The 13,871-nt window shown below is 37.0% G+C and overlaps 1 protein-coding gene across 1 annotated transcript in view; it reads right to left on the reverse strand.

Moving 5' to 3' along the window:
- macrod2 (mono-ADP ribosylhydrolase 2) overlaps positions 1–13,871 on the reverse strand; it is a 1,158,848-nt gene that overhangs the window by 324,793 nt on the left and 820,184 nt on the right. The window contains exon 9 of the mRNA XM_061960241.1: positions 8,079–8,152. Within this exon, the coding sequence (XP_061816225.1) occupies positions 8,079–8,152 (74 nt within the window). The remainder of the gene's footprint in view (positions 1–8,078; positions 8,153–13,871) is intronic.

The following is a 13,871-nucleotide window of genomic DNA, read 5'->3' on the forward strand; positions in this document are numbered from 1 at the left end:
ATCTTTACAACAGTGATACAAAATAAGCCTTGATTGACTTTGTTCATTATCCTAGAGGCATTACTTAAGCAGTATGCAGATTGGTGTGGATGTACTTTGCAGGGTTGTACAAATAATTGTGGAGAGGTTTCTAACATTCTTTCTCTGATGCAGATAGAATTACGATCACTATATTTGACAGACCATTCAAAAATATAAGCCTGCAAAGCCATCATTTTGAAAACACTGTGGGTGGGGAATGACGTCGTTGTAACAACACAGCTGCTCAAAATATGGCTCCCTTGAAACCATTTGCGTTCTTCAAAGCAATATTTCATTTATTTAGATGGATAGATTGATAGATAGATGGATGGATGGATGGATGGATGGATGGATGGATGGATGGATGGATGGATGGATGGATGGATGGATGGATGGATGGATGGATGGATAGATAGATAGATAGATAGATAGATAGATAGATAGATAGATAGATAGATAGTACTTTATTGATTCCTTCAGGAGAGTTCCCTCAGGAAAATTAAAATTCCAGCAGCAGTGTACAGAATTGAGATATAATTTAAAAAGTAAAAAGTAAATAATAAATAATGGCAAGCAACAAACATCAGGATCATAAGGGGGTTACCAGTTTAGCACTGCTCCAACACAGGTGATTCTATTACATTCTTTGTAATGGTGAAGTCGAGAATATAGATTAATATCATCAACCATTCATCTTGCTCATCCCTCTCAGCGACTAAACCAATAACCATTCACAGAATCATACAACAAGACACCATATTATATTTGTATCTTTCAGCCTCTTGGCATTTGTCACAAATCCCCAGCACAGATTTAAGATTGTGTTAACTATCTGTTGTCTTATGTTAAAAACTGATCATTCAAATGAAAGCAAGAATGATGATTTGTAAACATTACAAACACAACTAAGTGTTTTTTGCCAAAGCCAAAAACCAAGGGAATGTTAGGTGAAATATTCACATCAATGTTGTCTTGAGTTAAACAGCACTGTCTATTAACGTCTACCAATTCATCTAAAGTGTTAAGACAAGGATAGAATAATCGTGACTAAGACACTTAATTAAAAAGCTCGGACATCCACACACACCCTTGGTTGCAAAATAAAGTGTCAGATCACATTTTTCATCTGCAAATTAAACCAATGTCAGGTGAAATTAAAACCAATTACAATGGAAAATTAAAGCTGCAAGCAGCGTTGTTCGGGCCCGCGGATTTGGCAGGTGCTAGTCCTAAGTGTCCCAATACTTTTGTCTACTTGTAGTCTGAAGTGTCCCAAGACTTTTGTCTAGTGTACCTACCTTGTCTGCATTGTGTGGGCATGTTGGTGCTTCCTGCTTTTAAGCAGCCATCTTTAAAAAACAGCACCGCAGGAGCATCAGCGCAGCGGGTCTTTGAAGGGTCATAAAATCAAAACCGGAGCAGGTATTACAAATCCCATCTATACTTTTAATCACAAGGGTTGTATCTCTCACCTGTGTTAATTTGAAGGCGAAGCGACAAACGCGCTCAGAGGAGATAGATTTTGAAGGAAGGTGACCGGTTTTTACAAAAATGTTTTTTTGAAGGGGGAATAGCAAACTTCCTGTAGATTTTTGGTGGGGGTTGTCAATTTATGAAATGTAGGTGTAAGTGAGACCTACATAGAGGTTTTTGTTTCATGTCTCTCCGACCTTTCCAGTGGGAGTTACAGGCAGTTTTGTCTTTTTTTTCTTCCGAGGAGCAGTTTTTTGTCGATTTGATTAAAAAATTGCTGTAGAGCACAATTTTAGGAATTGGGGTTAGGTTTTTTCATTAGATGACAGTTTTAGCCAGTCCTGATGTGTGTGTCAAGTTTGGTGAGTTTTGAAGCATGTTAAGGGGGTCAAATTACAGGTGAAAGAGGCAAAAGTGACTGTTTTTAGTACTTTTTTGTCTTGAAGGGGGAATTGCCAACTTCCTGTAGATTTTAGCCCGACAATGTACAATTATGAAAGCTAGGTCTAAGTCAGACCTACATAGAGGTTTTTGTTTCATGTTTTTCCGACCTTCCTAGTGGGAGTTACAGGCAGTGTACTATTTTTGTTTTTGTAGGGGGCGCTAGAGCGCAATATTAATTTTTGAGGTTCGTTTGTTATAAAAAAGGCAATTGTCGCAGGTCCTGATGTGTGGGTGAAATTTGGTGAGTTTTGAAGCATGTTAAGTGTGTCATTGTGTGGGCATGTTAGTGCATCCTGCTTTGAAGCAGCCATCTTGAAAAAACAGCACCGCAGGAGCATCAGTGCAGCGGGTCTTTGAAGGGTCATAAAATCAAAACCGGAGCAGGTATTACGAATCCCATCTATACTTTTAATCACAAGGGTTGTATCTCTCACCTGTGTTAGTTTGAAGGCGAAACGACAAACGCTCTCAGAGGAGATAGATTTTGAAGGAAGGTGACCGGTTTTTCCAAAAAAATAGTTTTGAAGGGGGAATAGCAAACTTCCTGTAGATTTTTGCTGGGGGTTGTCAATTTATGAAATGTAGGTGTAAATGAGACCTACGTAGAGGTATTTGTTTCATGTCTCTCCGACCTTCCCAGTGGGAGTTACAGGCAGTTTTGTAGTTTTTTCCTTCCGAGGAGCAGTTTTTTGTCAGTTTTATTAAAAAATTGCTGTAGAGCGCAATGTTTGAATTTGGGGTTAGGTTTTTTTATTACAGCACAGTTTTTGCTAGTCCTGATGTGTGTGTTCAGTTCGGTGAGTTTTGAAGCATGTTAAGGGGGTCAAATTACAGCTCAAAGAGGCAAAAGTGACTGTTTTTAGTACTTTTTTGTATTGAAGGGGGAATTGCCAACTTCCTGTTGATTTTAGCCCGAAGACATACAATTATGAGAACTAGGTCTAAGTCAGACCTACATAGAGGTTTTTGTTTCATGTCTCTCCGACCTTCCTAGTGGGAGTTACAGGCAGTCTGTTTTTTTTTTTTCCTAGGGGGCGCTAGAGCGCAATTTTGATTTTTGGGGTTCGGTTTTTTTATCAAAAGACAATTTTCGCAGGTCCTGATAAGTGTGTCAAATATGGTGAGTTTTGAGGCATGTTGAGTGGGTCAAATTAGTGTTCGAAGAGGCGGCGGAATAATAATAATAATAATAATAATAATAATAATAAAAAACATTAGAAATTCAATAGGTCCTTATGTCCCATTGCATAAGGACTCCCTGTGGGAGTCCTTTTGCAATGGGCCACTGCGGGCCCTAATAAGAAATAACTGAGACCAGATGAGTATTGGATTTAGAGTGTCAGTCACTCTTGAGGAAATGAGAGTCCTCCAAGCAACCCGCACATTCTATTGTCTGTGCTGTAGTAGAGGCTGAACCCATTCATTCTTTCATCTATTGTGATCTAAAGAATCATTCCTGCTCCCAGGTCTCTCTAGATTAAAGGGCCCCCGCCACAGAAATGTTTTCATTTCTCCCACAATGAAAGACTGGGTGCTTTTAAGAGTGAACTTCACACTGACATCGGTGCTCTTTGGTGGGTGCATCAGTGTGAGAGTATGCTGGCAGAAGAGATAAACTCAACGCTAATCAATCACACGGTGTTCTCCATTTTTCACTCTAGTCTCAAAGAAGCAACAACAGACTGTAGGGAACAAAGTACTCTGATGTAACCGCATCTTCAGACCTCAGCCACATTTCAGTAAGTGCTCACGTGCAATCACGTTTATGGGACAAGAGACAGGACAGAATACAGATATTTATTTCCAGAACAGAGTGGGACTGGACACTGCCACCCAAGTGTGTCAGATCCTTTGCCAGGCCATTGTACTGATTTAAAGCCACAATAGAACAGGATCGTCCTCCGAGCAGAGAACCTATCGCGACACTGAAATGAATCGTCTCTCTGGAGCCTGACAACATTGGCTCTTCAGGTACAGCACACTGAGCTGCTGATAAACAAAGAGGCTTGGTCCTACTGGTCTATTGCTGGTAGACTGTTGCAGGAATAACATTTGTGAAAAAAGCAATTTCCTACAACACATCACTGAGATCACTCAAGTAATGAAAGCAATGACACAATGCTTGCAACTACAAACATTGCAACAAAAATATTTTGCTCGCGTTTAGTTCCGCTGACTCAAATGCCCAAAGAAAAAGTCCACTTTGTAATTATTTGCGAATTATTAGCTATGTCACTAAACGATCGATACCGGAAGACACGATCGGTCCACACATGCGCAAAGACTACATCACTTCCTTACGATGTATTTTACGGCACTCAGGTTTGTGTACACTGTCACTGTTACCATTGTTTTATTTTTTGGAATAATCATTAATTCAATAACAATGCAATATTAAGCATTACATACAAAAGAAACATCATATATTTTAGGAATATAGTATTTCAAAACGGTGACAATCGACTGTCACTACCTACCTCATTTGTAGGGAAACATGTGTCATGACTTGTTGCTGGGTCAGGTCTTGACTTATGTTTAGTATATTTTTTCCTACGTTAAAGTATGTTTTTGTTCTCTACCCTCTCTCTTTTCGTTTACATTTAGTTGCCGTGGACACCTGATTTTCCGTTTAGTGATTAGGTGAGGACAGTATGGATATGCTTAGCATTATCTTTGACATTGGAAGTGCCGTTAGCTTTAACTTTAGCTTGGTCATGTATTTAACCATAATGACTGTAAAGACACATATATTTCCAAATATACTCTCCCAAACATGTTTAAACACTATAAAGACACACTCCGTGGCATACAATATTTGCATAAAGGCATTTGTACCTGAAAATGGAGACATTTGAGTATACATAAGCAAAGACACAACCTTGTTGTTCTGTCTGCAATAACTAATCACTTCATATCCTCTACTGCTCGCTAGTGTTACCATATCTGAGTTATTGTGCAGAAATATGGGGAAACAACTACAAATGTGCGCTTCATTCACTAAATGTGTTACAAAAAAGATCAAATAGAATAATGCATCATGTTGGATATAGAGAACATACAAACCCTTTATTTATTAAATCACAATTATTGCAATTCAACGATTTGGTGCATTTGCAAACAGCTAAAATTATTTACAAAGCAAACTATAACCTACTACCCAAGAATGTATAACAATTCTTCTCAACAAAATAGGAGAAATATAGCTTTAGAGGAAAAGCTCATTTAAAACATTTGTTTGCCGTACAACACTTAAAACCTGTAGTATATCAGTATGTGGAATTAAATTACGGAATGGATTAACCAAAGAAATCAAACAAAGCACAAATATGATTCAGTTTAAGAGACTGTTCAAACTGCAAGTGTTCACAAAGTACACAGAACAAGAATTATGATGAACATCTTGAACCCTTTTTTTCCTTTTTTTTATTGAGACAATGATTATTTATGTATTTAATACTTGTTTGCCTACTATGGTATATTATTTATTTATTATGTATGTGTTCACTGTTCTGTTACAGAGAACAAGGAAATAGGATAAAATTGCTATGATATGAAAAGGGTTAGGATTAAATCAACTCTGTTTCTTCCTACTCCTTTTTCTGTAATGTGCTGTAATGAAACAACTGGAATTGTATGATGCATTACATTGTATCGTATGCATGTTCGAAATAAACTGAAACTGAAATGAAATTAATTGTTTTTATTTTTTTTTTAGGTTCCTGGAATGGATTAGTTGTATTTTAGGCAATGTAACGTCAAACCAACTTTTATTGAGATTCCATTTAAAATATCCGTAAAAGCTGTAATTTGTTGGTGTTGAATAGTGCCTGTGTGGACTATTATATCTACAGTACATTCCTTTGGATTTTAGAAGATATTTTTAATCTGGATATAACTTTACCATGCAGCATGCCTTCACTTTTAAAGCCCTCCATTGAAGCAGCTTGGTCCCCTTTGTATGCCCTTGTTTTTATATCCGATACTGCAGCTCCTCAACTGTGGATGTGGAGCAATGCAACAAACAAAAGTCAGCTTTGCTCATTACCTTGCTATTTACAGTCACCAGTACGCTATGTGAAAGTGTGTTACATCAGAGTGTCAAAACATTCCCCAGATGCACCTTACAGCAGTCATTAGTTAAAGTCGCACAGGTTTTGTCGCACGTCACTTGCAAAGTGATCCAGCAGCAGGCATTATCTGACTACTTGTTCATGACATCTGTAACACAAGTTAAGTGATGCTGGAGCACATCAAGTTGTGCCCTAAGAAAACACATTCACAATCAAAGATGGGCACTGAGGATCAAGTCACAAAGTCAGCTTCCATTAAAAGTCATCATCATAAAAAAGAACACCATTAAGTTAAACAGGATTCTACAACACACCTAAATATAAATGCACATGGACATTGACAATTTTAACTGGAGCTGACTTAAAATCATTTACAATAGTTTCAGATTAAATCAGTGATGCATTTGATTGCATAACTTACTTTTGTTGCTCAGGCGACTGTGTCCATGGTTTTACCCTACATACAGTACAGTAACGATAGCTTTTTTTCATAAAAAGGTCCCCTCTAATGCTGACAACATTGACTCTTATTTTATAGTTCTGGGCCTGAAAATTATGAAAAAATAAAATAAAAAATTAATCTTGCGTGGTTTGTGTTTTAGTTGTATCTTCATCCCGGTCCATGTTATTTTCATGCATAATCTGTAATAATTAGCAAACATAGCTGCCAGATGCATTGCTGCAGGTTGTAGCGATACAACTAAAAAAGGGGTCAGCCAGCATGGGAATATGGGGAAAGTATGGACCTCTCTAGTCAAATTGACTCGTGCAAAATAGGATGGACAGCAAATAGCAAGAGAAAGAAGGGTGTCATTTACAGCGATCAATTTTATGATTCCGACTTTGAATAAGAAGGTTTTTGGTTGGAGTTCGGATAGAAAAAAATTAAAGACTCAAGCCAAATGTCATTCCAAAAATCATGATCACTTTCGAGCGGAGAAAAACAGCGTTAGAACCTGGGGAAAACAGAAAAAGAATAACAGACCCAGTGATCAAAACAAAAACAAAAATACGAGGTAAGCCGCTAGTATTCTATTTTGCGACCTCTTTCACTGATGTGTTCCTTAAGATGCTTGAAGAAATGCTGAACGAGCATGAGGAAACACAGGCTATGGTGTCTATGGAAGATGAAATGGAAGAGCTGGGGAAGTCCAGAAATGGAGATTATTTTATATTTATTTTTTATAATATCAACCATATCAGTTTTGAAGTTATCATGAACCAGGGCGACAAAAATGTGCAATAAAGTGTTAAAAATAATAGTTTCACATGCTTTTAAGCACACTGTCTATGCAGAGAAATGGGCTCCCGATCTCTAGATGACGTCACATCAAGAGGGGCATATCGAGTCTGACCATGGAAAGGGGGCTTTCCAAATTGAATAAGTTTTCTACCAATTACCCAAAAACGAATTGCTGTTATGAGTGCTACATTTTTTCACAAGCAAAAATACATTAGGAGAACTTGCTAGTGAAATGGACGCTATGGGTTCTTTAATTGTGCAACCAATTTGTTAGATATATGCATTATTTCAAAACCTGACATGTTTATTATTGCAAATGATTAATACTTCCTGATTCACCATGGTATAGTAATTAAAAAACATCCCCTAATCACTACATGTATTCAATTTCACATGCTTTTCCCTTGAGATCATTTGCATTCCACAAAACAAATGCTCAAGAACCATAAAAGACATTGACATTTAGTTTGACACTTACTCGAACTTAGTCCACGGAGAGAATGATAATAATGCCTTTATTACTAAAACCCCTCATAGATTATTCTATTTGATGTGTTTATGTTCTTCCTTGAGATAGCTCTCCCCAGAAAAGACAAATTAAAGAGTCAACAGACCATTTAAGGTCTGATTAGTCTCACACTGGCTTTTCATTTGATATGCATGCGGACCACAAACTCGATGGTTGATGAAGTGAGAAAGATGGATGAGGTGTCTGTCTGATAGCAGGATGCATGAAAATTAGTGTTTTGTGTCACTCAAAACATGTCTATGAAAATAAATTGCGAAGGACTAGTTGTTTTGAACATAGACACACAAGCATGTCCTACCGCATTAGGATTCTCTTCAATCCATCGTTTTACTGTGTTCAGGGCGATGTCAGCTGCAGGATCATTGGGAAAGCCTAGGGAAGAACAAATAAACAATAAGAGTAGAAGTAACACAGACAAATACTGAGTGAAAAGCTGACAGATTCTGTATATGTAAACCTAAAAGTAAAAAAAAAGAGAAGAAACCAAGCAGCCAGAATGGGCACCCTTGCATTTAATAATCCCCGCATAACGGACCAGAGATTGCAGAGGGCACTTTCTCACTGTAATGACAGAGGTCTCAACCTCAATTTCAACCCAAATCAACTGGTACAAGGGCCATGCCACATGCGTTGCTGGTTGGTTACTGCTTAGGTCACATTTTCAGATCTGTTTTTCTTCCTGGGTCACGGCCACGGATATAACATGGCGTGGCCTATGAAACAGGCTTACAAGTGCTGTAAGGACTGTTATGGCGGATGTGAAGAAAAACGGGTGAGCGAAAACAATCAATCCTTACATTGCCTGAATGATGTCATCTGACACCTGACAGCGCTAGAGGTCAAAGTCAATGAATAACTGTTGTGGAAAGTTTATAGAGTTGACAGTGAAAAAAGAGAGACAAAAAGACCATTATCTAGCTTCAGTCACACTATTGATGGGCGTCTATCGTCCGGTTTGTCCTCCTGTTCTTCCCCATGCCTTGCAGGAATAGTTGCGTTACATCTAGATAGGCTAAAGTGTTGCTGATCTCTACAAGCAAAGATGGGAGTTGCATACAAGCCAATAGTGACAGCGCATCTGCTCGGAGGCTGCGTGTTTGCAGACAGTTCACTGAGCTTCAACTCTTAAAAACTCAGTCACAAGAACTTTGCGAAATCAGTCTGCGGGTCACGGCTGTAACACCTCTTGTCTTCGTAAATGCACTTAACCTTAGCAACTATATCACCTTTTTAAATAATCCTTTGCCACACGTTATAAACCAGCATTTCAACACATAATTCCAATAAGATGTGAGAAAAAATCCCACGGCGAGACAACCAGCTGTCTAGGAAGAGGGTGTCATAAAAAAAAGCTAGAAGAAAGGAAATTAAGTAAATGATTTTAAGGTTTTGTGCTTTCTTCAGAAAAAATATTAGGCGAGACATACCGAATGTATCCCAGTCATAATAAAACATCTGGCCAAAAGCTTTTACCCTCCAAGGGCAAAAGTGACTATGTGCCAATGGGCTGAACGGAGAAATTTTAAAAAGGACCTATGACGAATTTAATCTACAATTAACACATGTCTTTGTGGTCTAGATCAGTGTTTCTTAACCATGGGGCAAAGGCCTTTTGTTGGGCCGCAAGTACCCGCCTAAAAATATATTTCATTTAGCTGTGGTCTGCATGGGCCGCAGTGGTACTCAGTTGTAATGCACTGTTCCACCACTTGTGGCAGGAATGACAATATCAAACAGAAGAAGTTTGGAGCTAAAGTCAAAGTGACGTTTTTTAAGTACAAAAAATGTGCTGAAGCTGTATTTTCATTTGCAATTTTATTGACAGTTTAGTTAAGGAACATGTTCATTATTCATTTATTTTAGCACAACATAATTGTATGTAAATTGATTTTTCATTAGTCCTTCCTTTTGCAGTATATTTGATGAACATGTATTTTTGTTATCAGCCTGACCAAAGAATTAAAACTAATCTTTGTGATTACCATGTGGTATCATATCAATTGACAAGGTTTATCCTGTTAAACTTTGAGTGGGTTAGATATAATTTTTGAATATGATTAAGATCACGAGTAAGATTACTAATTCAGAAGATAATACAAATAATAACAGAAGAAATGAACAAATTAAAAAGATGGTTTGACAAAAACAGACTATCTTTGAATCTCAGTAAATCTAAAATAATGCTATTTGGTAATAGTAGAAAAGAGCATCATACACAAATACAAATAGACGAAGTAGACATAGAAAGGGTAAAAGAAACTAGATTTTTGGGAGTATTAATAGATGATCAAATGAACTGGAAATCTCATATACAAAACATACAACATAAGGTGGCAAAAAACATTTCAATAATGAATAAAGCAAAATATGTCCTGGGCCAAAAATCACTGCATATTCTCTACTGCTCGCTAGTGTTACCATATCTGAGTTATTGTGCAGAAATAACTACAAATGTGCGCTACATTCGCTAACCGTGTTACAAAAAAGATCAGTTAGAATAATACATAATGTTGGATATAGAGAACACACAAACCCTTTATTTATTAAGTCAGAAATATTAAAGTTTGGTGATTTGGTAAAATTGCAAACAGCAAAAATGATGTACAAAGCAAACTATAACCTGCTACCAAAGAATGTACAACAATTCTTCTCAACTAAAGAGGAGAAATATAACCTTAGAGGAAAAAATAATTTAAAACATTTATATGCACGTACAACACTTAGAACTTTTAGCATATCAGTATGTGGAATTAAATTATGGAATGGATTAAGTAAAGAAGTTAAAAATTGTACTGATATGATCCAGTTTAAGAGGTTGTTCAAAATAATAGTGCTTACAGAGTACAAAAAAGAAGAATTATGAGAAATACTTTCAACCTTATTGAAAATAAGGTTGAAAGTATCTCAGTATGTTAATAATGACTGAATTAATTAATTAATTACATATTACAAAACTGTTGTATACTAATTCATAGATGTTATTTTATTATATAAAAGGTCAGTAAATGATTCTATATATTTGTAAACGCTTGAAGTGAGAAAGGGGTAGGATTAAATAAGCTTTGCTTCTTCCTACTCCTTTTCGGGCATGATGTAAAATGAAATGATATGAAATTGTGTGATGTATTATGATGTAAGTGTGTTCATGTTCGAAATAAACTAAAGAAAGGAAAGGAAAGGAAAGTGTTAATATTAGAGTGGGCCCCGTGGTCAAAAAGGTCTGCATAACATGTATTGCATATGCTTTTTAAATGATGCAGCAATTTTGCTCTACAGTCAATATACTTTTTTTAAGATGTTTGATTCTGGAGCCAAAACCACAGCTCACCCTATGTAAAAGTATCATCATTTATTGTTTGACAATGTTCCAGACACGGTTGAAAATAAACTTCTTAAACACTGTATAGATTCACCGGTCACAACATTGGGTACACCTGTACACTTGCCGATCGACACTTGTTGCATGTTACTGTTATTATGCACATGTCGCAATTATATGAAAATAATACTTTATCTTACCTCTTTTTTGTGATTCCTCATTGCCTGAAGCAAAGGGTGATGAGCTCCTTTTTATCTAAACGATACATTTCCGGATTTAAATCTTATCTTATAACTTCCACCAGTGATTATTTACTTCATAAAAACGAGTAACTTCTGAAAAAATACTAAAAAAAAGAAAACAACAACGGGTCAGTCTTTTGAACGACTCTTCAAGATCTGGCTGCCTTCAGAGAGCCATATATTAGACCTCAACTTGTTGATGGTTGGTTGAAATTGATTTCAAACATGTATCAATATGATGTATCACATATTTTCAGTGTTGGGTTAGTTACTGAAAACCAGTAACTAGTTACAGTTACTAGTTACTTTATTTCAAAAGTAACTCAGTTACTAACTCAGTTACTTACACCAAAAAGTAATGCGTTACTGTGAAAAGTAACTATTTAGTTACTTCTTCTATTTATTTTTTTTTAAAGCTCCCATTATTGCCCTTTTAGCCTTCATTTCAGTACTGTTATTGCACTGGAGAATAATACAATCTGTTGATCAACTTCACATGCATTTGCATCACTGAACTCTGCTAAGCAATGTGCTCTACATACAACACACAAAGACAAAGATATGTTTCAAAGGACCAATTTATTTCAGGCCAGAACAAATTGACAAAACTATTTTAAATAGCTGCAACATAACATACATAAGTAACATACAGCATAATAAAACTAACACTAACACTAACCACGTTAAACACAGATTCTGAACTAACAAAGGTCTTAACTCATTCTCTTTCTATGCCACTTCAATATGGAATGCACTCCCAACAGGTGTAAAATACAGGGCATCTCTATCCTCCTTCAAAACCGCACTAAAAGAACACCTCCAGGCAACTACAACCCTAAACTAACACCCTCCCTTCCACATAATACCTCTTCGGATTGTAAATAATCAAATGTAGACACTTTTTCTTATACTTTCTGATCTCTCTCTCTGTGTCCACTGCTTGCTATACATATCCTACCAAGTCAGTCCTACACTGTTTCAATGTCCATTTCTCTGATGATGCAATTGTTGATGCTGATTGTTGATGACAGAAGTGTTGATACCAACCAAACCTTCCCCCCCTCGATCCCCCTCCAGATCCCACACCCCGGATTGTAAATAATGCAAATAATTCAATGTATATACTCTGATGATTATCTTGTGTGATGACTGTATTATGATGTTAGTATATATTTGATGGTATATATCTGTATCATGAATCAATTTAAGTGGACCCCGACCCAAGTTGAAAAACTTATTGGGGTGTTTCCATTTAGTGGTCAATTGTACGGAATATGTACTGTACTGTGCAATCTACTAATAAAAGTTTCAATCAATCAATCAACAACATAGCTGTAAACCTGGCTTCACCCAAAGAAGGCACACGTAACATACACAAAGCCTAACCAGGCAGATTTGAATTGTTGTTTTGGGCAGTAGACGGGATCTTTGATCCAAGACACAACTTACATTTAACTCAAATGTTATTTTCTCTGTGCTCGACAAAAGAAAAAAAGTGAGAATATCTCATACTTGCCAACCCTCCCGAATTTCAGTGCCTCTCCCTGGGACAACCATTCTCCAAATTTCTCCCGATTTCCAGCCGGACTTAAGGCACGCCTCCTCCAGGTCCGTGCGGATCTGAGTGAGGACAGCCTGTCGTCACGTCCGCTTGGCCAACCAAAAAGTAACCACAGAACACTATACCGTATAGTCGTATAGTATTCTGTGGTTACTTTTTGGTTGGCCAACGGTTTACGTTGTATTGCGCACTCCCCTCCCCTCCCTCCCCACACCCAGACACACACAGAGAGCGCAGAGGAAGAATCAGAAGCACGTCATTGCTTCGCTGCAATAAAACACACTCAGATCCTCAGTGTCTAGCCGATACTACATAAAAAGTAACGTAAAATAACGCAGTAACGCATCATGTAGTAACGGTAACTGAGTTACTGAATATAAAAAATAACGCGTTAGATTACTAGTTACCGCCGAAACTAACGGCGTTACAGTAACGCGTTACAAAGTAACGCGTTAGTCCCAACACTGCATATTTTACATACTTTCTTTACAACATGTCCAAAAAGGAGTAGGAAGAAGCAATCCTCCCCCTTTTTCTCTTCATAGCAATTACTAACACATATTTCCTGTTCTCAATGTTTACTCAATTTACATCAATGTGTTCTAAATACATCAGTTCTTCTCATAAATAGTTAAATCAGTTATGATTCACTTAATAATATGGATAATATCTTATTTTCAATAAATTCATGACGTTTATCATAATTCTTCTTCTTTGTAGTTTGTAAAACTTTTAGTTTGAACATTTTCTTAAACTGGATCATTGTCAAGACTTAGACTATGGCTTGGTTTGTTCTCCCGAGGTGCAAGTGAATGGACCAGATGTGGCATGAAGGTAAATACATGATTTATTTAAACACTATAACTACAAAAAAAAGGATAAAAAAAAAGGATCAAACAAAAGGTGCGCACAGGGGCGGAGGTACAAAACTAGACTATAAACACAGAACTTGCACATTGGCAGAAACTA

The sequence above is a fragment of the Nerophis lumbriciformis genome, linkage group LG02 (assembly GCF_033978685.3).
Source record: "Nerophis lumbriciformis linkage group LG02, RoL_Nlum_v2.1, whole genome shotgun sequence".
Classification (NCBI taxonomy): Eukaryota; Metazoa; Chordata; class Actinopteri; order Syngnathiformes; family Syngnathidae; genus Nerophis; species Nerophis lumbriciformis.